General features: G+C 44.1%; 5 protein-coding genes across 5 annotated transcripts in view; 2 read left to right on the top strand and 3 right to left on the bottom strand.

Moving 5' to 3' along the window:
• The first annotated feature begins 562 nt into the window (after nt 1-562).
• Nucleotides 563-3,641, top strand: marcksl1b (MARCKS-like 1b). The gene is made up of 2 exons (XM_034544922.1): nt 563-1,025; nt 2,065-3,641. Exons 1-2 carry the CDS (start codon nt 939-941, stop codon nt 2,668-2,670), a joined length of 693 nt encoding a protein of 230 aa, XP_034400813.1. The 5' UTR covers nt 563-938; the 3' UTR covers nt 2,671-3,641.
• A 2,334-nt stretch (nt 3,642-5,975) lies between these two features.
• LOC117738760 (probable histone deacetylase 1-B) lies at nt 5,976-10,906 on the top strand. The gene is made up of 12 exons (XM_034544866.1): nt 5,976-6,084; nt 6,721-6,833; nt 7,136-7,253; nt 7,365-7,439; nt 7,670-7,808; nt 8,537-8,678; nt 8,779-8,871; nt 8,967-9,075; nt 9,164-9,544; nt 9,631-9,786; nt 9,892-9,937; nt 10,252-10,906. The coding sequence occupies exons 1-12, from the start codon at nt 6,039-6,041 to the stop codon at nt 10,277-10,279; spliced, it is 1,446 nt and encodes a 481-aa protein (XP_034400757.1). The 5' UTR covers nt 5,976-6,038; the 3' UTR covers nt 10,280-10,906.
• Nucleotides 10,907-11,602: 696 nt separating this feature from the next.
• eif3i (eukaryotic translation initiation factor 3, subunit I) lies at nt 11,603-15,163 on the bottom strand. Its single transcript, XM_034544909.1, has 11 exons — nt 15,013-15,163; nt 14,701-14,793; nt 14,525-14,612; nt 14,353-14,418; nt 14,076-14,225; nt 13,212-13,339; nt 12,708-12,818; nt 12,515-12,604; nt 12,341-12,414; nt 12,130-12,222; nt 11,603-12,035 (listed from the first exon to the last, which is right to left on the bottom strand). Exons 1-11 carry the CDS (start codon nt 15,013-15,015, stop codon nt 11,954-11,956), a joined length of 978 nt encoding a protein of 325 aa, XP_034400800.1. The 5' UTR covers nt 15,016-15,163; the 3' UTR covers nt 11,603-11,953.
• Nucleotides 15,164-15,445: 282 nt separating this feature from the next.
• Nucleotides 15,446-21,094, bottom strand: txlna (taxilin alpha). The gene is made up of 11 exons (XM_034544854.1): nt 20,996-21,094; nt 20,125-20,533; nt 19,724-19,972; nt 19,553-19,644; nt 18,825-18,995; nt 18,505-18,699; nt 18,298-18,417; nt 18,133-18,207; nt 17,943-18,035; nt 17,762-17,857; nt 15,446-17,206 (listed from the first exon to the last, which is right to left on the bottom strand). Exons 1-11 carry the CDS (start codon nt 21,083-21,085, stop codon nt 16,898-16,900), a joined length of 1,899 nt encoding a protein of 632 aa, XP_034400745.1. The 5' UTR covers nt 21,086-21,094; the 3' UTR covers nt 15,446-16,897.
• A 3,814-nt stretch (nt 21,095-24,908) lies between these two features.
• The window catches only part of kpna6 (karyopherin alpha 6 (importin alpha 7)), a 10,711-nt gene continuing 9,186 nt past the window's right edge, over nt 24,909-26,433 (bottom strand). The window contains exons 13-14 of the mRNA XM_034544862.1: nt 25,897-26,081; nt 24,909-25,720 (exon numbers count right to left, since the gene is read on the bottom strand). Of these exons, the coding sequence (XP_034400753.1) occupies nt 25,533-25,720; nt 25,897-26,081 (373 nt within the window). The 3' untranslated portion in view covers nt 24,909-25,532. The remainder of the gene's footprint in view (nt 25,721-25,896; nt 26,082-26,433) is intronic.

Raw genomic sequence — 26,433 nt, 5'->3', positions numbered from 1 at the left:
AAATGCTATAGGCTAATGAAAAGAACTGTGAGTCGCAGCACAAATGGAAACTACTGCTATTTATTCACAACGTGTTAGTCCACCTGGATTCAGTGCAAGTAAATAAAGTTATCAGAGTTTACAAAACACAATCAGTCATTCCCGTTAATATTTACACCAACTTCTGTGAGTCATGTTTAGGTATTTGCACACATACACTTATACATAGCATGCAAATGTATGTAATAAATCTAATAATTAGTCCTCATTCTTCCTTTATAATCAAGATAGATATTCCTCATGTAAATGTGCAGCAACAGAAACACTCATAAAAGGAGAGAAAATTATTAAGTGTTTTATTTTTTTTTAACTTCCAAGCCTATAAAACACGGAATAAATTGAGCTAAATTGATTCCGTCGCTGGGGGTCCTCCTAAAGGGGGCGGGGACAATTAGGGAGCAGGAGGCTCGATTGGCCAGAGCTCGCTAGACTTGCCCCTCACACGGCGCCGCGATTGGACCTCGCCCCGGCAGGTCCCGCCCAGGGGCGGGGCCTCGAACCTGCTGTATGTCTGGAGCGCTGCGTTCAACCAGTGTTGAGTTTAGAGGGTCTCTCTCCACCGGGGTGACAAGTCTGACCACAGGAGCAGCCGAGAGGAAGTACCTGCCGTTTAAAGAAGAACAACAAATTACTAATAATAATAATAATACAAATTTCAACAACAAAAAAATCGACACTTTTCATCGTTTTCACCGCTGGATACGGAACTCTACCTGGGGGCTTGGATTAACTTTATAAAAACACACTTCTTCTTCTTCTTCTTCTTTCTTTTTAAAAAAAAAGTTTTTCCTTTTTTAATTTGCTTTTTGGAAGACAAACACACCTACACACACACACACACACCTACACGCACGCGCACACACACACACGCGCGCGCACAAACAAAGTCATCGAAGACAATGGGATCCCAGGCATCCAAGGGAGACGTGGCCGCGGAGGCGAGCGCCGCCACCGCCGATGCTGCAGCTGTCAAAACCAACGGACAGGTAAACGACGCGCGAGCCTTTGCGCTCCTTTTTTTTAAAATGTTTAACATTTTTTATCAATGGGAATAAGCGCGCATGGATACGAGTTTGATATTATCACGTGAAAAACGTGAGTTTTATACATTTAGTCGACGCTGAATCGATGCAACTTGAATGTGAGGATATTTTGTGTGTGTGTGTGTGGGGGGGGGGGGGGGGGGGGGGGGGGCAAGCCAGGTGGGGCTTTTTTTTTTTTTTTTTTTTTAGAGCGTCGCTTGTCTCGCGCAGACGGGTTTTTGGTTGAAGAGCGCACCCCCCCCCCCCCCCAAAAAAATATTATAACATACAAACTGTTGTTATTTATCTCGGTCGAGTGTCACGTTGAGTGTTTATTTTGTGTGAACGAGCTCAAACCGAAAAAAAACGCACAACGTGTGTGATGGTGCCATGGCATTAAAGGGGGGAGAGTGGGGGGGGGCAGCGCGCGCGCACGTAGGCACCACTCCTCCCTGTTTAAAACACGAGCCTGGCTGTCGTCTGGGCAACGGTTTCCAAAAATGTGTAACCGGCGTTGTCAATTTTTTTATTGTGTCATACCACCATTATTATGAGTGTTTAACATTACTCATTATGAATACTTTATTATTATACTTTACTAATAACTCAATCGAGCAGTGTTTATTTCTGATTATTTGGGGTGAATTTAAAACCCGATTATTTGTGTGGCTCTGAGTGTTTCCTCTCTCTCGATGAGCTCCGGTCTGGTCTTTTGTTGCGCCTGTCTGGTCCCCCTGGCCCGGGCTGTGAGGCGCCACCGCCGCCTATCGCTCGGTCCGGGTACTGCAAGGCGTCGCCTCGGAGCCAGGCGACACGGTGGTTAATTGATGAGCACGACGCCGCTCTGAGAAGAGATGAGAAATGCACCTCTGGAATAGCTTCCTTTTGTTTTTCGTGCACGTGCAGAGAGGTTTAAGAAGAAAAAATAATAAAAATGATGATATGTAAACTGTAGAAACAGATGACTTATTGTGTCCACCTTTTTAATTTTTTTCCCCTTCAGGAGAACGGACACGTTAAAACCAACGGGGACGTGTCCACAAAGCCCGATGCGGACGCCGCCGCCGCCACCAACGGCTCGGCGGACGCGGCCAAGGAGCCCGAAGCCGCCGCCGGAGGAGACGCCATCGAGCCGGCGCCCGCCGCCGACGGAGAGGCGGCCAAACCCGAGGGCGAGGCCGCGACCAAGGAGACCCCCAAGAAGAAGAAGAAGAAGTTCTCCCTGAAGAAGTCCTTCAACTTCAAACTGAACCTGAAGAAGAGCAAGAAGAGCGAGGCGGTCAAGGAGGAGGAGGTCAAGGAGGCCGCCGCCGCCGCCACCGCCTCCGCCGCCGCCACCCCCTCTGAGGAGAAACCCGCCGAGAACGGAGCCGCCGCTCCGGCGGAGGAGAAGAAGGAGGAGAAGAAAGAGGAGAAGAAAGAGGAGAAGAAAGAGGAGGCGAAGGAGGAGGCCGCCGCCGCCGCCGAGGCTCCGAAGGCGGAGGAGGGGCCGGCTAAAGAGGAGGCCCCCAAGGAGGAGGCCAAGGAGGCCGCCGCCCCGGCCCCCGAGGCCACGAAACCCACAGAGGAGAGCAGCTCGACCCCGGCTCCCTCTGAAAAGAAGGAGTGATTGTACCTGGAAGCTCACAATGAACTGGGTGAACTGTTTTTCAAGAGAGAAAGAGAGAATTTAAGAGTATATATATATATATATTTATATATATGTGTGTATATGTATACATATGTATGTGGATATATGTATATGTAAATATATACACATGTATGTGAGAGACTCCTTCGACGTGCCACTTTTTTTTCGTCATGATAACAAGACGACAGACTAGATTCACTAGATCACTGCCCCCGGTCCCCCACCCCCCCCCCCCCCTCCCTCTGCTCGACATCTGGACCCGGACTGAGTTTTTAGGCTGCGGGCCGGGTCGCTGGGTGGAGAAAATTGGATTTTAATGGCTAGAGCGCGAGCTAATGACACCGCGAAGTATAGATGGAGGATGGATGGAGTCGTCCCCCCCCCCCCTCCCCCCCCGTATAAAATCTGCAAATCAAGATGCCTCCTCGCTGAGGAAACGAAGCTAGATACTAGGACACCACCACCACTTGAAAAAGACTGTTGAATAGAGCGACGACAAAAAAAAAATGAAATCTGAAAATTAAAAGAGAACTCGCCAACTTTTTACATTCCTATATTTTAACCCAAATTTACAAGTATTTTGTGGTGTATTATAGAGAAGCATCTTAAAAGACTCAGAGACGCTATTACTCGTTTGTTTTAAGGAAGAAATACATTTTAAAAAAAACTACAAAAAAAAAATAAAAGAACAGACGACTTTTGATTTTTACCTTACTATGGAAGAATACAAAAAAAATTAAAAAAAGAACACTTTAAAGCTTGCTATGTTCACTGTCAGCGGTTTGATATGAAGCAGAGTTGTTTATCTGTCGTATGTGAGCCTAAATCTGCTTTGTCTCTGTAAATACATTGGATTGATTTCTGTTCTTTATTTTGCTAATGTTGACAGATGTTTCTGGTTTTATTGTAAAGTTGATAATGGTAAATAAATGTTGGTTACCGGGCCCGTTTTTTTTTTGTGTGTGTCTTCATGGTTATTTACATCCTGCATTTACACGTGTAATAAAGTTTATGTGAGAGGGATCTGGAGCCTGTAATGAGGAATTAAGGGTATAACGTGTTAATTCATCCGCTTATTGAACAATTTACACGCTGACTGACATTTTAGTGTCTAAATATAAGACAAATGAAAGAATAAAGGAGAGAAAAAGAAATATCCTTCAATATTTGACCCTAAAAAACCCAAATTTAAAGCCACTTTTGAAAGAGGAAACAACCCATTCGCCCTTTTTACAGACTAAACAATATAATACCTAATCTCAGGTCAGTATTCTACTTTTATTCATCATCGCTTATCGTTATGGAGTCAAATTAAGTCATTTTCACAATGATTGCACCATGTGGTGACAGCACGGGGAGAGAAACCAGCCAAAAGGTTTATTAGAGCTATAAATCTGACCAGACATAAACTATGCTGCTCCCTCATGTGAGTTAAAAAACGAACACGTCAATTCTATTCACGCAGCCCAATATCACAAATTACCTGGAGGGGCTTTTCCGTGCGTAACCCCCCCCCCCCCCCTCTAATAAAACAAGAAACACACACACACACACACACGTGTTTGTCGGCGATTGGTTGGGAGATAATTGAACGCCCCATCGCGACCGTGTTATCTCCAATGACCCCCTGGCCCTCGATTAGCCGCATGGCCCTGGGGGGTCAGCACCATTACCTCGCTGTCCCCCCCCCCCCCCCCCCCCCCCCGCCATTTGAAGCCTCCTGAGCGTTGGCTAACTGAGCCGCTCTGGATGCTCTGACCTAGTTCACATGGTGACATGATGAGTTGAGAGCTGAGTTACACATTTGGACCCGCGGCCTTCCAAACAATTATGAATTATTAAAGACAAAAGCTGTGGCCTCCACATGGATACGGCCTTCTGCCTCTCCAGGCAGACGATTTCTTAGTAGATTTTGTTTTGTAATAAGTGACTAAAATCCCCCAAAACTCCAATTCTAAATACGGCTGTAACTTACTTGTGGCTAAATGCTGTTTTGTGTGATATTCTGTGACTGATCAGGGATGCTGCATTTCTCATTCAGCCACGATGGAGTCCGCAGAGATTTTGGGAAGAGACGGGTCGAAACACACGCGAGCTTTCACCGCCACCCGGTGGCCATTATGTGAAATGCCACGAAGCCCATGACCTTCTTGTCTGGTTTGCCAGTATTAAGCATCAAAATGTGCATAATCAGTCTCATTGCACCTGCACTGCATTATATATATATATATATATATATATATATTTTTTTTTATTTTTTTTTAAAGGCAGTAAGTGCTTTTAGAAAAACATGCATTTCACAAATTCTTCAAATTATGTATTTAGCTGTGTTTCAATATGTTGGCATTTGTCCAAATCCCTTGACCTGCATGAGATACATCTGCTTGCAAATGTCATTTTATTCTACTTTCGGGTGTCTTCCTAAAATCTGTCCAGGGACAACTGATGAAAATGAACCTTTTACTGGTTTTCTTCTTTTTTCTTTCTTGATCCTTTTCTTATCAAATAACCAAATGAAATTCAATACATATCGACAAAACATGTGAAACGAAGTCTGATATTTTCAGGGTTTTTTTACAGGCCCAGACCTAAACGGCTTCCTGTTGCCTCGTTCTTTTTATTTTTTTTCTATTTTTTCAAGTTTACTATGAAACAATGTAGGCAATTGATATATACTTAATTAAACCATCAACACGTGGAGATAAAACCATCTATATGTATATATAAGATACAATTAACCATTTAAGGCTCACAATAAGGGTTACGAGATATAGTCAGGCAGCGTTAAATTGATTTTAAGCTGCCCCAATCAATATTACAATTATTAAAACTGCAAAATGGCAAACACAAAGTTTGGTGCAACGTGGTTACAAAGGGTTTATTTTGACATACTGTCCTTGAGCACAATCAAATGGGCATACAACCGAACCCCAGAGACTTATGACTTCCATGCAGAGAGAAAGAGGATCCCCATTGGTCAGAGTATGTGATGGTTGATAGTCCAGTTTACTGATAAAATTATATATATCTAACCTAAATAAGATGAGATAATCCTTTATTAGTCCTGCAGTGGGTGCATTTACATTAAAAAAAACATGTATAATAATTAAACAATACTACTTGTGAATAAAATAAGTAAATACATCTAATAAATAGCCTCTACATCTGTGTCAGGGTCCAGTCTAGACACTCTGTCTGGCTAGTAGCTGCAGCCTCGGCGGTCCTCGGTTTGCTCCACCGGCGCCTCCCAGCCGGGCGGGTGAGCGTCTGTGATTGGTCGGCGCGGCGGCTCGTACTTCCGTGGTGCACGAGAGGGAGCCGTGTTGGTCACTAAACAGTGGAGTAAAATGGAGTCGCAAGGAACAAAGAAGAAAGTTTGCTATTACTACGACGGTAAATACCCAACGCGTTTATTTCCCAGTGGAGCGGCCTCGAGTGCGAGAAGACGTTCAGGAACATTTTACGCGTTTTCAATTTATTTAATTTTAATTTTAATAGAGAGCACGCTAGCTAGCCGGTGTGGCTAGCTAACGTTTAGCTCGCTAGCTAAGTAGCCGGGTAGCATCCGGTGTTCATCTCGGTTTCGAGTTAGAATACGCGGAATTATTTATGTAATTCTATTTTTAAAAAGATGCTATATCGGATTGTGCTGTGCGGTAATTTGAACATATTTAGCTTCACATCTGCCGTGAACACCGGCGCTCATCTCGCCGGTGTTACGGTTTAACACGCGACCGTGTTAACTGGGGACTTTCAGCCGAACGCGCCTGTTGTCGTGGTTACAAACAGCTGGAAAGATGTACGCCGTGTAGCTGTCCTCGTGAATGCCGCGTTGTTTAGCTAGTTTTTCGTCACAAACAAATAAAACCCTTTTTATTTAATGTTCGCGTGCTGCTCTGTGTGTACTTACACGGCGGATGAACTGGGCACGCTTTGAATGGAGTTGGGCACCAAATGCATCGTATCGATAGGTTCGCGAGCGGATTCTGTAACGTAAACCTGTCTGGATGATTATTTTCTGTTTCCAAGGCGACGTGGGGAACTACTACTACGGCCAGGGCCACCCCATGAAACCCCACAGGATCCGCATGACGCACAACCTCCTTCTCAACTATGGACTGTACAGGAAAATGGAGATTTACGTGAGTTACATCGCTCCACACAAGCGCCCCCCCAACACACACATTATGCTTCCTTACAGGGAATATTACGTCATAATCCTAAAAAAAAGCATTTGCCGTTATGTTGCCGAATAAGAAGATGTGTTTTGTTAGTTTCTCACAGTGTTTTTTTAATAATTAGTCAGCTATCCTACTCTGTTTTTCAATATTTTGATGTAAGTGAACAGAGACTAGGCGCTCAAAGGCAGAGCGCATTAAAACGTGTCGATTGATGAAGAGTCAGCGGTCACTTTCTTCCTCGTCCTCTTTCTTTCTGCTCCCAGAGACCACACAAAGCCAGTGGTGAGGAGATGACTAAATACCACAGCGACGACTACATCAAGTTCCTGAGGTCCATCCGACCAGACAACATGTCCGAGTACAGCAAACAGATGCAGCGGTGTGAGTGTTTCGCTTCGACTCGGATGCAAAAGTATTCTTACTGTTCGCTTATGTGGAATTTTATTGATTTTGTTTTTGTTGTTGTCTTGTTTGTGTTCTTTTTGCTCACAGTCAACGTCGGAGAAGACTGCCCGGTGTTTGATGGTCTGTTTGAGTTTTGCCAGCTCTCAACGGGTGGATCTGTCGGTGAGTTATGCCAACCGCACATCCCATAATCCCCCCCTTCCCGGTGCAGACGTGTGCATGGAATAAATCAGATGTAAAGTAAACTAGCCAATCCTGTCCCACCTCTGGTAGCCTTCACCTGGACAGTGCTGCGTGCTCATAATGTACATTTTTAAAATGTGAAGACGATGTACGACATTTGGATCAACACATCAAAGTCCCGTTAACCCATGTTTGTGTCTTTACTCCAGCTGGGGCGTTGAAGTTGAACAAGCAGCAGACGGATATCGCCATCAATTGGGCCGGCGGACTCCACCACGCGAAGAAGTCCGAGGCGTCGGGGTTCTGCTACGTCAACGACATCGTCCTGGCCATCCTCGAGCTGCTGAAGTACGCGGCTTTAAAATCACTTTGCTTTAAAAACAACGCACCCGCCTGAATTAGAAAGTGGTTTTAACGTATTGTTCAACAAAACAGTCCCTAAATATTCATCACAGAAAGAGCAGTCGGTGATTTTGCCTTTTTTCCAAATTTCTGCACATATTGATTGGCAGGATAATTATTCATGAATCAATTTTGAAGGTCACTTCCGTAACCATATTATTATAACATAGAGACATCTCTTTGAAGTGAGACAGATATGGCTGTAATGAGAAATGAATTCTTCCTACAGGAGAGTCAGCTGCGTTGGGGTTATCTGTACTTTCTTATGTTTAATGAAAAATTAATAACTGTAGAAAATGTATTAACTATTAGTGCAGGCTCAAAATGTTACGGAACCGTGTGCGTGTGTGTGTGTGTGTGTGTGTGTGTGTGTGTGTGTGTGTGTGTGTGTGTGTGTGTGTGTGTGTGTGTGTGTGTGTGTGTGTGTGTGTGTGTGTGTGTGTGTGTGTGTGTGTGTGTGTGTGTGTGTGTGTGTGTGTGTGTGTGTGTGTGTGTGTGTGTGTGTGTCACTAAAAGTCTGTAGAAAATGCCTCAATATAGTGTCATTTTTATTGTTGAAAACATTCTAATTTACAGCGTCAACGCAATGTCCATATTGTATTCTGGTGGTTGATTAGCAAAGACCCCAATGACAGATTAGAGGTTTCCTCAACCGGGTGCTCTCTCCTCTCTAGGTACCACCAGAGGGTTTTATACATAGACATCGACATCCATCACGGCGATGGAGTGGAGGAGGCCTTCTACACCACCGACCGGGTCATGACCGTCTCCTTCCACAAGTACGGGGAGTACTTCCCGGGCACTGGAGACCTGAGGGTTAGTTTGTTGATTCTAGTCGGCCTTCATCTGTGTAACATGTGTGTGTGTGTGTGTGTGTGTGTGTGTGCTACAATTTAATTATCTTCGCTGTGCGCAGGACATCGGAGCCGGAAAGGGAAAGTACTACGCGGTGAACTACCCGCTTCGAGACGGCATTGACGATGAGTCCTACGAAGCCATCTTCAAACCTGTAGGTCGTCTTTTATTTAGGCACTAGGTCGTCACCACGATCACTCTCTTCTGCACGGCTGCTAATGTGTGTGTGTGTGTGTGTGTCTATGTTAGATCATGGCTAAAGTCATGGAGATGTACCAGCCGAGTGCTGTTGTGCTCCAGTGTGGAGCGGATTCTCTTTCTGGAGACCGACTGGGCTGCTTCAACCTCACCATCAAAGGTATGAACTCCATTCAGCCACCAAAAACAACCGGTGAAAGGGCCTTTTTGTGCTGGAGAATTCAACGTGTGTGTGTGTGTTCCTGCAGGCCACGCCAAATGTGTGGAGTACATCAAAAGTTTCAACCTGCCCCTGCTGATGCTGGGCGGCGGCGGCTACACCATCCGCAACGTGGCCCGCTGCTGGACCTACGAGACGGCCGTGGCCCTGGACTGCTCCATCCCCAACGAGCTGCCCTACAACGACTACTTTGAGTACTTTGGGCCCGACTTCAAGCTGCACATCAGCCCGTCCAACATGACCAACCAGAACACCAACGAGTACCTGGAGAAGATCAAGCAGCGTCTGTTTGAGAACCTGCGCATGCTGCCGCACGCCCCCGGCGTCCAGATGCAGGCGATCCCCGAGGACGCGCCGCACCCGGACAGCGCGGACGAGGAGGAGGAGGACACCGACAAACGCGTCTCCAGTAAGAGATTTCTACGCCATCGTCGAGCTGCAGTGTGTGTGTGTGTGTGAGAGAGAGAGAGTGAGTTTGACCCTTCTGTGTTTCAGTCCGGGCCCACGACAAAAGGATCGCCTGCGAGGAGGAGTTCTCCGACTCCGAGGACGAGGCGGAGGGCCAGGGAGGAGGCCGCCGGAACTCAGCCAACCACAAGAAGGTGAAACGGGTGAAGAAGGAGGACGAGAAGGAAGCGGAGGAGAAGAAAGGTACGACTTGTCCTCGAGCCCCAGTTGGGTATTTATTGACGACTGGACGACGATGTTGTGTAACGGCGTTGTGCTGATTTTTATTTTGTTTTTCTGCCTCCCCAGAAGTGAAAGAGGAGGAGAAAGAGGAAGAGAAGATGGACACATCGGGGTAAGAGACACACACACACACACACTGATTAGCTAACTGCTCCTTGAATATAAAGGTTTCTACATTTAAATAAAACATTAAGCTGTCTTCTCTTCTTGCTCACTTGTCTAAAATCCTTGTGCTTAGTTATTGTCATGTATCGTGGGTATTTGCAAACACACACACGCACTTGAAATGATTCGGAAAGACATAAATATTTGCTTTTTTTCGGGGGGCTTAATCGTGTATTATAAGCTGCTTAGAGCGAGTGTTAGTAAGTCATAATTCCCTCTGTATTATATTACTGTGTAACCCCCTGAATTGTTTTGTTGCAGACCAAAAGAAGAGGTGAAGACGACTTGAAGCATAAGGAAGGAAGGAAAGGTCTCTTGTACCCCTGGTTCCTACGTTCAGGAGCCTTTTTGTATTTTCTGTGTTCTGAAGGCGAGCCTGGTTTACGCTGTATTATGAACTTTTGTTACCAACCTCAGTGAAACCCCGGTTGAGTGGGCGTGCCCCCCCTCCTGTTCCAATCATGGCGTTACAGATTTAATACCTGCAGAAGATGTAGATTTATGAGTATAGACTAGAGCGCTCGTGCAAAAAAAAAAAGGCTTTTCTGTTAGTTTTTAAACATCTATTCATGGGTAATAACCAGCGTTTGGCTCAATGAACTGCATGTTTAGAATAATCTCGCCTCCAAGCGTGTACATATTGCTCCCTCTGCGCGGACAGGCCCGAATTCTACGCTCAGTAACTTATTCATATTCACGGACGGACCCTTCAGCCCGCCTCCCTGTGAACATGCTCAGTGTTTTTAGTTTTTTCTGTTATGAGTGGTTGTTGAAGGTTTTGGAAGCGAGTGACCTTGTTTTTGATATTTTGTAACCCCCCCCCCCCCCTCGTTATCCATGAAGGTGGAGCGAGCTGGTTAAATGGTTTTATCCTTGTGAAATGCGCATTATCAGAACTTTGTAATAAACGTATAAAGAAATTATCCATGGCAAAGTTAATTTTTTTTCACCCTCAACAGAAATAAACACACTTATATTTTTGTTTTCATTGCAATACATTATGTATTTCTAAAAATATATTTAAATATATTTCTGGTAATTGCTCTTCTGGCCTTAATTGAAGTAATCTGAAAGTCCACTGATTACAGATCAGTTGAAGGGAATGAGGCTGGTGGAGCCGATTCACCTTTGACCTTTTGATGGTTCACTAACAAAATAAACTGACGTGACAATTTAAGACATACCGCCCTACTCTTGTCATAAATATGATCAATACAAGTTATTTAATGACTTTTATAATCTATGCTATGACATCACAAACTATGGAGTACTTTTTTTTTTTTTAGGGATTTCAAAGACTTAATAGGACTTTCACCTGTATTACTCGTCACATTTCTATAACTTTTAAAGCTTTAATTATCATTTTAAAGAAAGCTACTGTAAATAGTTGTAATTCTTTTTCTTTAATTTATCAGTTCCACTACTGCTTTATTACTCAAGTATAATGTTCTGACATTTACAACTTCGTCCTATGACTTTATTACAACTAAACATTGACTTTTTAAAATATATATGAAGATATGCAATAAATGAGACGCATCAGGATCAATGTCAATCATTTTAGGATATTATAATATATATTAAAAAGTTGCATAAATCACGCAGTCACGACTTGAATTCAGTAATTTTATGGTGGAATGACGGAACAGAAAATATCTCAAATCCAAGTCTACTTATTAGTAGAAACAGATTAAATACACTCCAGTGGGTTTTGGAGTCCAGTCACGATGCTCCGCGGGTCCAGGGTACAAAAATCACTTCTTATCCCACAAAAGATGTTAGAAAAAAAAAAAAAACTCTTGTCTCTGAGATGCCGTCACCTCCTCTGACCTCTTTATTGAATACACTGATGACAGAGCGGGTTCAGATGAAGGGAAGGAGGCGAGGGGGAAGGAGGCGAGGGGGAAGGAGGCTCCTCCTTCCTGACTGGACCGAGTATGAAGGGAGCTGAAGACGAGGAGGTTTACGCCTCCAGTTCAAAGTCAAAGTACTGTGGGTCAAAGTAATGAATCCTTGTGTATCCGTCTTCTCCTCCACTGCTGTAACTGTAAACAACAACAACAACAGAGGTCACACACACACACACACACACACACACACGTTAGCCACTTTACATCACAGGTGAGTGCAGCGTCCTACCTCTTGCCATCGGGGTGGAACGCCACGCAGTTGATGGGGCCGAAATGACCCTTGACCCTGCCAAACTCCTCTTCGTAGGCGGCGTGGAAGAACCTGAGGAGGTCAAAGCCGAGGTCAGCGCCTCAATGCAACCGCCCCCCCCCCCCCCCCCCACACACACACACACCCCACCGGGGTCACGTACGTTAACGTGGAACCTCTTTCAACTCACCTGGCCTCAAACTTGCCGATCCTGGTGGATGTCGTGGTGACCTCCATGGCCTCCTGTCCACCTCCCATCACCACCTGAAAGTCAGCGAACGGATGAGTTTTTTTTTTTTCCTCTTCCGCTCCACGGTTTTATTTTTGACGAAGCAGTTAGCGGCAAACAATCGCCGGCACTCACGTGATCCATGGTGGGGGAGATGGCCGCGGAGTTGACGGGTCTCTCCGTCTTGAAGGTCTTGACGTGATCCAGAGAAGCGGAGTCAAAGAGCTGAAGGGAAACAACCACAGTGTGACGTCAGACAACAGGCCCGTTAGGGTTATAGACCGGATTGAGCGTCTGGTTGCTCGGCAACGAGCCGGGCGAGCCGTACCTTGGCCGAGTTGTCCTTGGAGGCGCTGACGAACATCGTCAGGTCCACCGACGTCTGGATGTCGTTGATCTGCTTGGTGTGCTCCTTGGCCTTCTTGATGATCTCTCCAGACTGCCAACGAATAACAGTCACGACCACATTAAAGAGTATGAATTTTATGTTAAATCTTCTTAATCACTGCAATATATTTAGACATATTTTGCTGGCAAACGGACGGCATTTCCCCCTACAGTTGATACATTGTTAATATCTGATTTGTTCACTAATACGAGATCAAATTAAAAATGCACTTTTGACCCTTTCAATATATATTTATAAAACTAAACATATGTTTGCTAGTACTATATAATTGTAACCACTAATATGATCAATATACATGTCAACCACTCTAAACCTTTTAGCGATCCAATCAAAAGGATTTGATTTAAATCCCTCTTGGAACTGTAAATATTCGGTTCTAAAGAAGCTCTCGCTCCGGTTCCCGCGGCAACCCGGTGCACCGACCTTGGCGCTGAACTGGTTGAACTCTCCGTTCTCGTGGCCGGCGATGACGAACTCTCCCAGCGGCCCCCACACGGCGCTGGTTATCTTGTGGTCGTTGCACGGCAGCGACAGGTAGGGCTGGTTGTCTTCTGCAGAGACGAAGAAAAAGGAAAAGAAACTCACTCGTTACACCGAGAAGACGAGACATGTTTATGATGATCAATATGCTCTAAAAAAAATTTAAAAAAAATAGGAACATGAATAAAATAAAACAGACCATAAAAATCACCAGATGGCTCAGAAGGCGCTCCGTAAAATATTTTCCCCGAATTGGGAATAACTCTTCATACAGTGAAGTATGACATCATGACTTTGTTAAATAATGAGGAATATTGCTTTTTTTATTTTATTAAAAGACAAATGAATGAATTTGCACCAATAAATAGCCAACTATTGCTGATGTTGTTATAAAAAAATATATATTTGCCACATAAGTTAGTCGTAGTAACGTAGTAATTTCTTTATAGTATTGCTACAACGGCAATAATATTTGCGTGTTCATAATTTCCTGCATTTATTTTATTGGTTTGTTTTTCTTATGATTTCTTACCCGACCGAAATATATGAATCTCATCTAAACTGAGGTGAACATTTGAAACGCTCCTCTTAATGCACACATTGTATTTAGTCATATCCCTTTAGGGGAAAGTGTGTGGCGGTTTTTCCTGCAGTGAAATACAGAAGTGTTTGAAATGTTCTTTTATTTTTACAGTAAAACTAGAGTGCAAAAACGTTTCCTTCGGTCCTCCAGAGGATCTTTCTCCGAACTGTGGTGTTTGTGTACCGTTACCAACCCCTCCCCCGTGTGCATTGTGTGGTGCGTACCAATCTGCTGTGGATCCCTCAGGTCAAAGAAGTTCAGGAAGCACTGGTAACCCATCTGCTTGTCCGTGGAGAACATGATGATGTTGCCGCTGAAGTCGAAGCCGCACGTTCTGACGGCGGAGTTGGTGTTGAGCAGAGCCAGCTGTTTACCTGTGTGGCACAAAGAGGGGGGGGGGGGGGGGGGGAGGTTAAATTACACTTCCTGTTCCTGCAGTCACACACGTTCCTCGGGGACTAGGATCTAATCCACCACGAGGACCAGCTCCTCTCTACATACCGGTCTGACAGTCCCACAGTCGACAGCTGTTGTCTGCCGATCCGGTCAGCACGTTCTTGGTGTCCCCTGAGAGAGTGCACGTTAAGGAGCCCAACAGGTACGAACACAGCTACACAAACTAGCGTATTTATTATTATTATTATTATTATTATTTTTGGTACAAAAAGGATACAGTCACAGTCGACGCACCACACGGCCCCCGTGTGTCCATTGTAGGTGCCGAGCCGCTCCCCGTTGACAGAGTACCACACGTTGGTCACCTGCAGGCGGAACAAATAAAAGAGTTAAAACCACCGCAGGTGGAGACACGTGACCGCGGCGGAGCGCTTGATCTTCACGTCATCTCACCGTGTCTTTAGCCACAGAGAAGAGCAGGTCTCCCTCTCTGTTGTACTTGATCTGGGTGATGGACCTCTCGTGGCCCTGGAGCAGGATGGGTCTCTGTGGAGAGGAGAGCGCGTGAGCATAGCTTTTTTGGGGGGGGAGCCGATAACTGGAGATAACGGTTTAGCCTTGTTGGCTTCAAGGGAGCGGGTGGCTAACTCTCGAGCTAACGTAAGCTAGGCTAAACCGGAGCTAACGGTCGCGGCACGAGACAAGAGCGTTTATAGTTCCGAGCAACGTAGGTGACGTCACACGGTCACGAAGAAACATACGAACCATTTTGTTGCGTGTCCGCGAGCTGCACCGCGTCCGCCCGGTGTGTTAACGACTAAACTTCTCCCGTAAGAGGAGAAAAAAAAAGGTCTGCACTCGTGTTTCAGAGCGCCGGGGCAGCGGCGGAAGAGGAAGATGACGTATTTCCGGCTCCTGAATGAGAAAAAAAATCTAATAAAGCGAGTGCGCACCCCAGCGGTGATAGAGCGATACTGCACTCAAAATCATCATAAAGACATACAAAGAAAAGGTGTTTACACGGGATTTTAATTAAATAGAAATGTATATATTAAAAAGTAAAGCACACAATGTGCTATTAGAAAAGTAACAGCATTATATTTATATGAATATCTATAAATAATGTATCACTTATAGTGCTGCAGGTTCTACGTCCATCTCTCTCTAAATCTGTTCTAAATGAGACAATTGAAACATACACCGTTACATCTTTTTATTTAATAATAAACTAAATATACAGGGCCAGCTAAAAGTACTACAAAAGAGGAAACATCTTTGGTTCCTCCTCGTGGTCAACGAACCTCCAACATCTACCGCGGGGACCAGAAGGCATAATTAATTGGAAGATAACACGTCCGCCATTTCCTATGGAAATTGAAAAATGACTCTCTACGGTGACACCGATGCTACATATTAAATTAGTACATGAGAATGACGGAAGAGAAAATAAAGTTCTGCTGTGAGATATGTTGCCTGTTTATACATCCATGCGAGACAGTGGAGATGAATGTACATTCTCAGCTAAGTGCTCGTCAGTTGAGACGGCCACAGAAAAAAAAAAAAAAAAAACTGAACCAAGAGGCAAGCGTTGCATAGAGGTCCTTAAACATTCTCTAGTTGAAACCTGATTACAAGCTACTGCAATTACCACCAGGGCTGGGAGGAGACAATCATAGCCATGTAACACACACACACACACACACACACACACACTTCGAGTGGTCGTCATAATAATGTTTTAAGCAGAATGAAAAACATGTAAAAATGAATGCAGCTGACAACAGAACTCAGAAAGGTTAGGAATGACAAGTCTTAAAAATCAACATTATTTTTGACATTTTCTAAATGTGTAAAAAAATAAAACAGATTTGTCTTAAAGCGTCTCTCTGTAAGATGCATACATTTCCATAACAGAGATTATGCTTCAATGGTCCACAAGTAAGAAAAAAAAAGAAAGAAGAAAAAGTCAGAATGAAAAATGTCCTTCAATAATTTTGTAGAATTCTATGTAATTTTTATTATGTTATTGAGAATTTCACTGGCCAAAAGAAATGATCATCTTCACATCCCGTTAAGACTTCACCTGAAAGAAAAACATGGGTTTACGAGGACTGGCCTTTAGCGCAACACACACCTTCCACACACCTTCCACACACCTTCCACACACCTACACACACACACACACACACACACACGGCTTGTGTCATCCCAGCAGCGCTGTGGCTTTTTTCTCGCCGAGCGGTTGTGTTTGATGGAAGTAAAAAACAACAGTAAAACTGCACGACCGGAGGTTAATTACTGTAACGTGAACACACCTCAAGTCTGATTTCTTTCAGTGTTTTTGATTCAGTGCAGGTTTTGACTGAGAGCCACGTCGTGTGTTCGGAGTGTCAAACTTTAACCGCAACGAGGTCATTTAAACAGAGTTACGGCGCGCATGTAAAATGTAAAATGCACTGACGGATGAGGCACAATCTTTCCCACGCCGCTAATAAAGCCTGCAGGGCATGCTGGGAGGACACAAGTCAACCGCGGCGTCCGGACCGTCACTTTCATCCAGCAGAGGAGCGGTGGCCTGCAGGCCCGGAGGCGTTGATGCCGGCGGGGGAGAGAGAGAGGAGGAGGCGGCGGCGAGGGGGGGGCGACCGTTTCATTCCCGTGCAGCGACTGCCTCTCCCGGGGGGGCGGCCGTGTCCAGTCCGGGGTCGCAGTGGCAGGACTGGGAGCAAGGGGCGTTGTCTGGGACCGGGTGGGCGGCGCCGGGCTGCAGCAGAGAGTCTGTGGGCGGCGGCGAGGGGGACTCGGTGCCCGGGTCGGGGGCGGGGACGCCGTCCTTACCGCTGAGGTTCTGGACCTTCTTGTTGAGCTCGTTGCGTTCTACTTTCAGCGCCCGCCGCAGCTTCTCGAGCCGCTGGACTTTACCCTGCAGCGCCTCGAACTCGTGGTCCCGCGCGGATTTCTGGAGACAAAAAAAAAACAAAACACACACACACTTGTAATAACCTTTTTATTTAAATTAGGAAAATTACATTAACTTAACTAGTTCTGACAAAATCACAACCTAATTTGATTTTAAGAGAGGTGTGTGCAGAAAATTAATTGTATTAACCAACGTATTTGAATAACAAATGGGGACTTTGAGTAAATAAACATGTTTATTTTTACTTAAAAAAAAAAAAATCTAACATGCACAAACACCTGTGCATGATCTGACTTTATTTTTTAGGCTACGTACAGCTGTCATCAACAAAGTTCAGGTTTCAGGAGAATTTAAACATAATCACAACAATCTTTCATTTTAACTTTTGCTGATCAAATAAATCACCTCATTTAAACAGAATACCGATTATTATATTAAAAAAAACATATACCATTTTCTAGCCATCTAAAAGTGGTTGGTAGTCAGAATTCCTTTTTTTTGCGCCTTCAGATCATATAATAATTGAACGCACGGGACGATAGTTCACGAGATCCCCGATGCCGGCAGATCAGAATTAAAGAAAAGCTGCTTTACCTCCTCCGACATCTCCAGGAGAGCCTTGTTGCTGCTCTCCCACCTGGACCGATACATGGCCGTCTCCTTCTCCAGCTTTTTGATCTTTTTAGTCATCTGAAAAACACAAAAAAGGAAGAAAAAGTACGATATGAATTCCTCATTCCTTCAGGCCTTCGCAGTCACGCGGACGCCTCCTCACCTTCTCCATCTCCTGCTTGAATGTGGTGAAGACCTCATTGCTCTTGGACAAGGTGGTCTGAAACTCCTCGAACTTCTCCGTGTAGAGCGACAGCTGCACAACGACACGACATTTAGGATACGGACACTTATTAAAAAAAAAAAAAAAAAAAAAAAGGTGACGGGTAAAGAGTGATGGGGGGGTCATAAACCTGTTGTTTGAGGTGAACTTCCTGCTGCTTCATCAGCTCGCACATCCGTTGAGACTCCACGGCTTCCTTCAGCAGCTGAGGAGACGACGGCAAAGGATGAACCACGGGAACATTTATGCACGGGAAAAAAAAAAGAAGGAGGACAACGTTTAAGAGGATACTCACAAAGTGCTTCTCTCTGTCGTGGCGTTCCTCGGACTCCTTCAACAGCTCCTGAGCCTGTTGCAGCTTGGCGTCCACCAGCTGTTGCTGCAGGTCTTTGTGCTTCACCACTTTGTCTATGTGCTGGTGGCAAGGGAAATAAAAAGCCTGTCACACGCGCAGTCGGAAAGTTAAAGAGAACTTTAAAAAAGGAGGAACATGTGCACGGACCTCCTCTCGCAGTTTGTACTGTTCGTAGAGCTTCTTCAGCTTCTCGGCCAGCTCCGTGTTCTCCTGACGAAGGCTGGCGTTCCTCTCGTTGTGCTGCTCCATCTGAGCCTGGATGTCGTTCAGCGTCACCTGGAAGTGGGAGGTCACTTCCTTCCTTTTCTCCTCCTCCAGGCGCGTTCTCTGCATCCCCTCCTCCTGCGCAGACGGACGGAGGTTGAAGACGTGCAACGACGAGTTAAAGAGAGAGAAACTGGACCTTAAAGACGGGCCAGGGTTGCAGGACGTCCCATCTTCGCGACGCCGGTGCCCGCTCGATTTACCTTGAGTGTGCGGTTGTGCCTCTGCAGCTCCCGGCAGAGACTCTCCAGCTTGCTGCGAGCCAGGAGGGCCTTGCTGTGTTCGTTCCTCAGGTTGTCTTTCTCCTGCACCACCTGGTTCTGCTTCTTCTGCAGCGATCGCATCTGCTTCTGGGTGTTGCGGTGCTCTTCCAGCTGTCACAAGACACACACAGGATTCATTTTAGTAATGTTTAAACAATATTATTACCAACTGTAGTAAAAGCAGTGACAAAAGCACGTGAGGCCTTTCTTTCATGTTCAGCCAATAACAGCCGATCTTCATCCATCAGCTCTGACACGCAGCCAAATCTCTCTCTCTCTCTCTCTCACACACACACACACACACACAATCAATTGAGGCCATTCTCTGTGCGCTGCATTGCACCACTCTGGGTCTGTTGGACTGGAAGTGCACCGCTGAGTCCCAACTCAGAAGCGTTTTCCTCTTTTTCTTTTTGGAGGTTTTTCTTCCATGTATTTTAAGAGAATGTACATTTGAAACAAAACAGTATCTGGTCCTTCCTTTCTTAATTTGGAAAGAAAATTTAGAATTGATAAAAACTATATTACGTTCAGAGCAGACGGGGGAAGGAAAGTCCTTATATCATTTACATCCACACTAGAAATGTCTTAAAGATGCTTCGGGCGAGACTTTTAGAATTATTATTATTTAAAAAAAAAAAGGAAAGCCATTTCCGGGATGCACTCACCAGCTCGGCGTACTTCTTGCAAAGGCCTCCCAGCTTCTCCTCCGGGGTGCTCAGCGTGTTCAGAGTCTGCATGAGAAGAGTGATCTCTTTGCCTGCATGAATAACGGACACCATCAGAAAGCCCTTTTAGAAAACACATCACCAGTTACCTCATTTAGAAACACTCCTTACCGAGACCCTTCACTTTCTTCTTATCCTGAGACTTCTTCTGCCCTCCATTGCCGGCCACGTTGACCTTGCCCTCTGGCTTGCCGTCCCCCCTCTTACCGACCATGCCGTTGAGCTCGGGGCCGTGCGGCTGGCCGTTGGGCACGGTGCCGTCGTCCGAAATGGTTTCCCTACAGTACGTGCTGAGGATGTCCTCCAGCTGCCGGCTCAGCTTCTCAGCCATGTCACATTGAGAAAGTGCCGCTTCTGCAACTGGACACGGCGAAAGGGGAAAAAAAAAATAGTATATGTAAAAACAACCTTTTGCCATCCACAGGGTGTCTCTTCCCCCCCCCCTCCCCCTCCCCCCCCCGTCAACAACGTACAGCTCACCTGGTACGTTTGAAAAAAAAAAAAAACTCTACCTTCACTTCCGGCCTCGTCGCCTTGCGGCGGCGTGTCTGTCTGTGGCGTCTGTGGCTCCGACTCTTTGAGGCTGCTGCTGTCAGCGCTGTCCTTTGCAGCTGCAGGTGACTCCACCTTTTCTGCTGCAGGTGACTCCACCCCTTCTGCTGCAGGTGACTCCACCCCTTCTGCTGCAGGTGACGCTATCCCTTCTGCTGCAGGTGACTCCACCTCTTCAGCTGCAGGTGTCTCCATCACTTCTGCTGCAGGTGACTCCACATCTTCAGCTGCAGGTGTCTCCATCACTTCTGCTGCAGGTGACTCCACCTCTTCTGCTGCAGGTGTCTCCACCCCTTCTGCTGCAGGTGGAGCATCCCCACCGCCTCGGGTGGCGGACTCTTCCGTGTCTTGTTTTTTCATCTCTGGTGTCTGTCACAGGTAGAAGAAGAAATACATGTCTGATACTTTGGCAATGACACAAGGTGCAACTTTAAAATTACACGTATTTGTTGAACACTTCAGTATTTTAACTCATACAAATGACTTTGTGAACTATGAAACACCATAAACATATTTTTTTTTTCCTTTTTTTGTTGGGCCCCAAACTGTCAATAAACAGAAAGTGACCCCCCAAGCTGACCGATACACCTGCAGATCACGTGGTCAACTGCGGCGGAGAAAACGGCGAATGTCAGTCTTAACTACGCTCTAGCGTTCACGTCATGTTAGCTAGCTAGCTAGCTAGCTCCTGGTTAGCCTCCAGATGCGGCTAAATGAGCTCGCGAACATTGTGTTTAAAGGACACGAGTCTTTAAAACACACGCGACGGACCGCACGCGCACCGGTTTGTGAATTATACCCCGTGTTCTTGGCTGTTAGGGAGTTGTTTACCTTCGGGCTCGAGGAGGAAATAGCTAGTGTGTCTGCGAACTGCGGGTTTCCACAACAGCGTGAGCCAGAAAAAAAAAGACTTCCGGTCATAACTTTGGATTCTTCTTCTTCTTCCTTTTCAAACGGAGGTTTACGTGCCAACCGGATTGCTTTGTCGCCCCCTAAAGGGAAATAAATGAAAATACATCGTTTCGTGTGGAAATTAACTTCTGCATATATTTATAAATAATATGATTCAGATGAATCCATTAATCTAATTTTTATTTTACCTAGAACAATGATTTTTTTGTAAATTATAAAAAAATATAATTTTGATATAAAAATATATATATAAAATAAAATTATATGTATGTATAATGTATTACCATATAATACTTTTCTGAAAAAATATTTAGAGATATATATATATATATATATATATATATATATATATATATACACATAAATAAAGATCTATTGTCACTACTTTAAATGAGGTAACCAAATGTATACCTAACTCAATGTGCAGCATAATTCACCCATGAAGAGAAATAAAACTACCGGAATAAAATACTGGTGGTCTAACTACATGACATGTTCCTATTTGAACTTTAAAACATGAAACATGACGTAAAAATAATTTAATATTAGGTCTCACATTTTAGGCACTGGACCCAAAGCGCAATTTTTACAAGAAGAAAAAATATATATATATATTGTAATACAGTAACATTCCTCAAGATGCACGCTAGCGATCAAAAGATGAAACATTTGAATTAAAGGGTTGCAACGTAACTTTATTCGATTTGCACAGTATTTTCCACTGAACAATTTTTAAATTCAATATATTTTCCTTTACATTTCTTTTTAATAATGTTGCCGATTCCTGTATGCACTTTTTTCTTCCATGTTCATGTTTGTGTGTCATGTTCAGTTGAAGTGTATAAGTTTTATCGTCGCTCATTCATACCGTCGGTAAAGTCAAGTCAAGTCACAGTTTAAGATGGGTAATTTTGAGCAAATAAACAAAACAAAAAAAAAAAAAATTCATAAACATGAATAGAGAAAATAAATAAGTAAAAGAAATGAGGACCAGAGCAGAGAAAAACATCAGGACTGGTCAGTGGTGGCATATGAAAAGTATTTTTTTTTTTTTTTTTTTTTACAAACATGTAGCATTGTAAACATTTTGGAGCATAGACAACAATACTCGACCGAGCCGAGCGCGGCTTCAGATTTCGATATATAGACATGAAACAGCTTCTAGGACGGAAGACGAGTCAGATTTGAGATATTCAGTGATGTCTGTTCATTCCCCTAAAAGACAACAAGGCAGCCTGACTTTCCGCTAAACACAATTATCCAAAAATATAGCCCAGAATATCTTGATCAGGAAAAAAAAAAAAAAAGAGACCAAGAAAAGCAAAAAAAAAGGCTTTTTATCCTCAACTCCTATTTGTTTATTTTCTTTCCATGTGACGTGTTCTAATGAGGCTTTTTCTCCACTTCTCAGAAGTGATTAGAATGGCATCTGAATCCCTGTCAATGTATCAGAACATACATATTTAGTTGAACTTATAATACTTTTTTTAAATTTTTTTTTTTTAAACCACACAATTTCAGAACTAGAACTTGAGAAGAAAAATAAATCAAAAATAATCAAGTGGAATATTTGAAAAACAAGACATCAAGTAAAAACCATTCCAACCAGCCTTCAGGGATGACGCAACTTTGGATAAACTACGACAACACGGTTAGTACCTGCAATCGTCTGCTATGATAGTCCCTTAAATTCTTCTACAATGTGCACCACCTGTCACATCTAAGTACAATAGTTCTATCAGAGCTGAGTTTCTTCTTGCACAAGAGGAGGAGGAGGAGGGGGAGGGGCTGCCGGGAGCTCCGCCCCTCAAGAAAATGCTAAATATATTACACTCTACCAGTTTCCACAGCAGCTGCAGCTGAGAACCACCAGAAGACGGTGACACCGTCACACCGATTGGAGGATAAAGGAGCTGGAAAGGCCAGTTTTATGTAATCACTCAAGTCGTGTGTGCCCCCCCCCCAAGACAAATCACGCCGCCTTAATTAAATTCCTTATTTAGGCGCCCACAGTAAATGCATGCCACTTTTCCCCCAAAAAAAGAAACAATGGCAACAAAAAAAAAATGTAACTTTTTTTTTTTTTTAAAGATAAAAGGAAAATAGAGCAGCAATGTTCTGCACAAAAATGTGTGCACATTCAAGTAAATAAAAAGATATAAAGAAAACAAAAAAAAAAAAGAAAGAAAAGAGTCAAAGACAAGATACATAAGAACTTCTAGTCTTCGTTGGTCGGATTGGCACTTTTGTGAATAGGAGTGCATTTTTCCATTTTTCAGAAATATAAATATTTTTCCTGCTTGATGCACTATTGTTGTTGTTTTCTTCTTCTTCAAACATTGCAATTCTGGCGTTATTTGTAGGCCGAGCTCAGAATTAGCCATGAAAATCGAAGACTTCGGTTTATGAATGCCGCTCTACAACAAAATCGGTCGCGTAGAGGAAAAGTTCTTGACGCTCAATTATTAACGATTTGAACTCTTTGATGTCTTCTGGGGAGCGCGCGCCGCGTTCTGTGGATGACGACTCGGAGAGAAGAAGAAAAAAAAAAACTCACGAGATTCCTTCGCCAGCGAAAATCGGCGAACGGTTTAACCCGTGAACGTCACGGGAACAATGGAAGTTTATGGCTTATGTAAAAAAAAAAAAAAAATAGTATAATACTGAAAGGAACCAAATCTACGGCTGTCTGTCCAAAACAAGATGTCATCATTTATATATATTTTTTAAAACCTCACTATTCTCACAGTAGTATTGTTGTTGTTGTTGTTGTTAACTTAATTCCGTTCACGATTTAATGCGATCCACATAACAGGGGCGGCTCCCAGACCTCGGATAGGGACACAGTCATAAGAGTCAATCAACCTCTTCCTCACCCGTCAGTCAAACATCACACGGTTCTGCTCAAGCCACGCAGCCCGAACCCTGATCCCAGATCAGCTCCTGTCACCTGGTTCCAAGGTCAGGGGGTTTACACGGGGGGGCGAATTTAAAACCATCATAAGTCATGTGGCTAGAAACGAGAGAAAAAAAAAAGAAAGAGTTTCCATGAGATTTAAAGAGTGCACCGAATCACAATTGAATACCCCCCCCCCCCCCCCCCCAAAAAAAAAATTGTCTGAATTAAAACAGAAGACAATCCTGAATTTAAAGAGGAAAAAAAAAAAATAAGGGCGACATTTCCATAAATATAGAAATTACACCAAATGCTGTGAAATCAATTCTCACTCACGGTGGAGAAAAGCACATTTAAAATAAAAAAATAAATTTTCCGCCCACTCTAAAAGACGATGGAAACCTTTTTTTTTTTTTGTTTCTTGCTGCTAGCCACTCATCCGTGAGAGGTGTGTGTGTGTGTGTGTGTGTGTGTATGTGTACAGTGTCTGCTGGTGTTATGTGCATGAAGTGTGCGCAAATACATATACTAATATATATATATGCAAATACAACCAAATTCAAATATATTTATACTTGAATTTTAGGTTGAAGTTAGGCTCGTCACTTGAAGGAGTATCCCTGGCCAAACCCATATATATATATATATATATATATATATCACCGAACCAAGTCCTGGCCGGGGGATACTCGGTGACCGTGCGCAGGGTAATGTAACGCCATGCAAAGACCCCGCCGCGCACAGCCGGGGATTGTGGGAGCGAACCAGCAGCGAACCCGTTTTGGGGGGGGGCGACTCCCGCGAAATCAGACGTTTCAAAAAAAAACTATAAAACGTTGCGTCATCTCGCCCCGTTTTTTTTTTTTTTTTTTTTAAACATCTGCAATGTCTTGAATTCATTTAAATATAAAAATACGTTGGGTTTTTTCCTGCTGCTGGTACCCCCCCCCCCCTTAAATCCCCAGCTGTGTCTTGTTAAATAGTTAGATCACTTCATAATTCAAATGTTATTAATAACACAGCACACGACAAACATTGGATCTATAACTATACCACCCCATTTTTTTTTTTTTTTTTACTAGATCTTTAAACATATCCTCTATAAAACCCCTTTTCCACTATCCCATCCAGAGCCCGTTCTACAATCCTACGATTTCACATCTCAAACCTCCCCCTGAAAGTTTCCACACTTAATAAAACATTATCATTAATAGGAGGGGAGGGAGGGAGGGAGGGAGGGAGGGAGACACTTCTTAGCTTGGGCATCAGATTATCTGAACCGTAAACCTAAAAGCAATACCAAAGAAGAAGAAGAAAAAATAAAATAAAAAATCACAAGCACAAAAAAAAAAAAAGGTGTTGTGGGGGGAAAATAACTAATCCTAAAAGCAACAAAAGGGGGGGGGGGGGGGCTGTGTGTGCAGGGAGATAGTGGCAAGATCAGGGAGGTCTGACGCCGGCATCTAGGGGTCCTCTATGAGACAAGGAGGTGTGAAGGCGAGAGGGGTGGGGGGGGGGGGGGTTAAATGGTTTATTTGAGGGAGGCGAGGGGCTGCAGACTTAAAGCTGGAAGCCCTCCATGGGAGCCTCCTGCTGGGGGAAAAGGAACTGCTGGTTGGCCTGGTCCACCTGAGGGGCCAGACTGTTGTCCTCGTCCTCCACCCCGAAATAGTGCTCGATGAGATCGAAGGCCTTCTGGTAGATCTCCTGGTTGTCGTGGCTCTGGAGGAACTCGATCTTGTCAAGACCTGCAACGACGAGTGATGTTAGAACGATGCAAAATTGAAGAAAATATATATATATATATTTTAAAAAAGGCAGCTATCGCTTTGTGAGATTCCTGATTTAAAAACGGTAGTTTTTAAGCAATACGACACATTTTGTCCATGACATTGCTTAATGAACTAGAACCCCGGCACGGTACCGTAGGCTTCTTCGATGAGGCTGCAGTACGGATTCACTCCGGTGCCGCTGTTCTCCTGCTTGGCCTCCTGCTCGCCGAGCCTCAGGATGTTCTCCAGCCCGTTGAGAGCCACCTGGACGATCTTACAGTCCATCACCGTCAGCAGATCGCACAGCGGCTTGATGCAGCCCAGGTTCACCAGATATCTGGGTTCAACACACACACACACACACACTTTCAGATGGGCTCCACAACTCGCATTACAAGACAGTGGCTCCATTTTTAAAAAACCGTATGACTCCAGAAGTCGCTTGAAAATCATCACGTTTAAAAAAAAAAGAAAAAAGAAAAGGTTTAAAAGATAATTCCACATGCTTTTATTGGTGCCAGTTTGCCAACATGCAACCAAATAAATGTAAAAAAAATAAAAAATAAAAAATGGGGCTCAAGTTGCTCAACGACAATGAATAATAATATGAGTCACATTTAATTATAAATATTTTGGGTTTTTTTTAAAAATATTTTTTTTTACAATTCCAAAGCTCAGAATAGGAAGGG

This window comes from Cyclopterus lumpus, chromosome 11 (genome assembly GCF_009769545.1).
Source record: "Cyclopterus lumpus isolate fCycLum1 chromosome 11, fCycLum1.pri, whole genome shotgun sequence".
Lineage (NCBI taxonomy): Eukaryota > Metazoa > Chordata > Actinopteri > Perciformes > Cyclopteridae > Cyclopterus > Cyclopterus lumpus.
The sequence above is the reverse complement of the archived record's forward strand: the minus strand, read 5'-3'. Positions and strand labels throughout refer to the sequence as shown.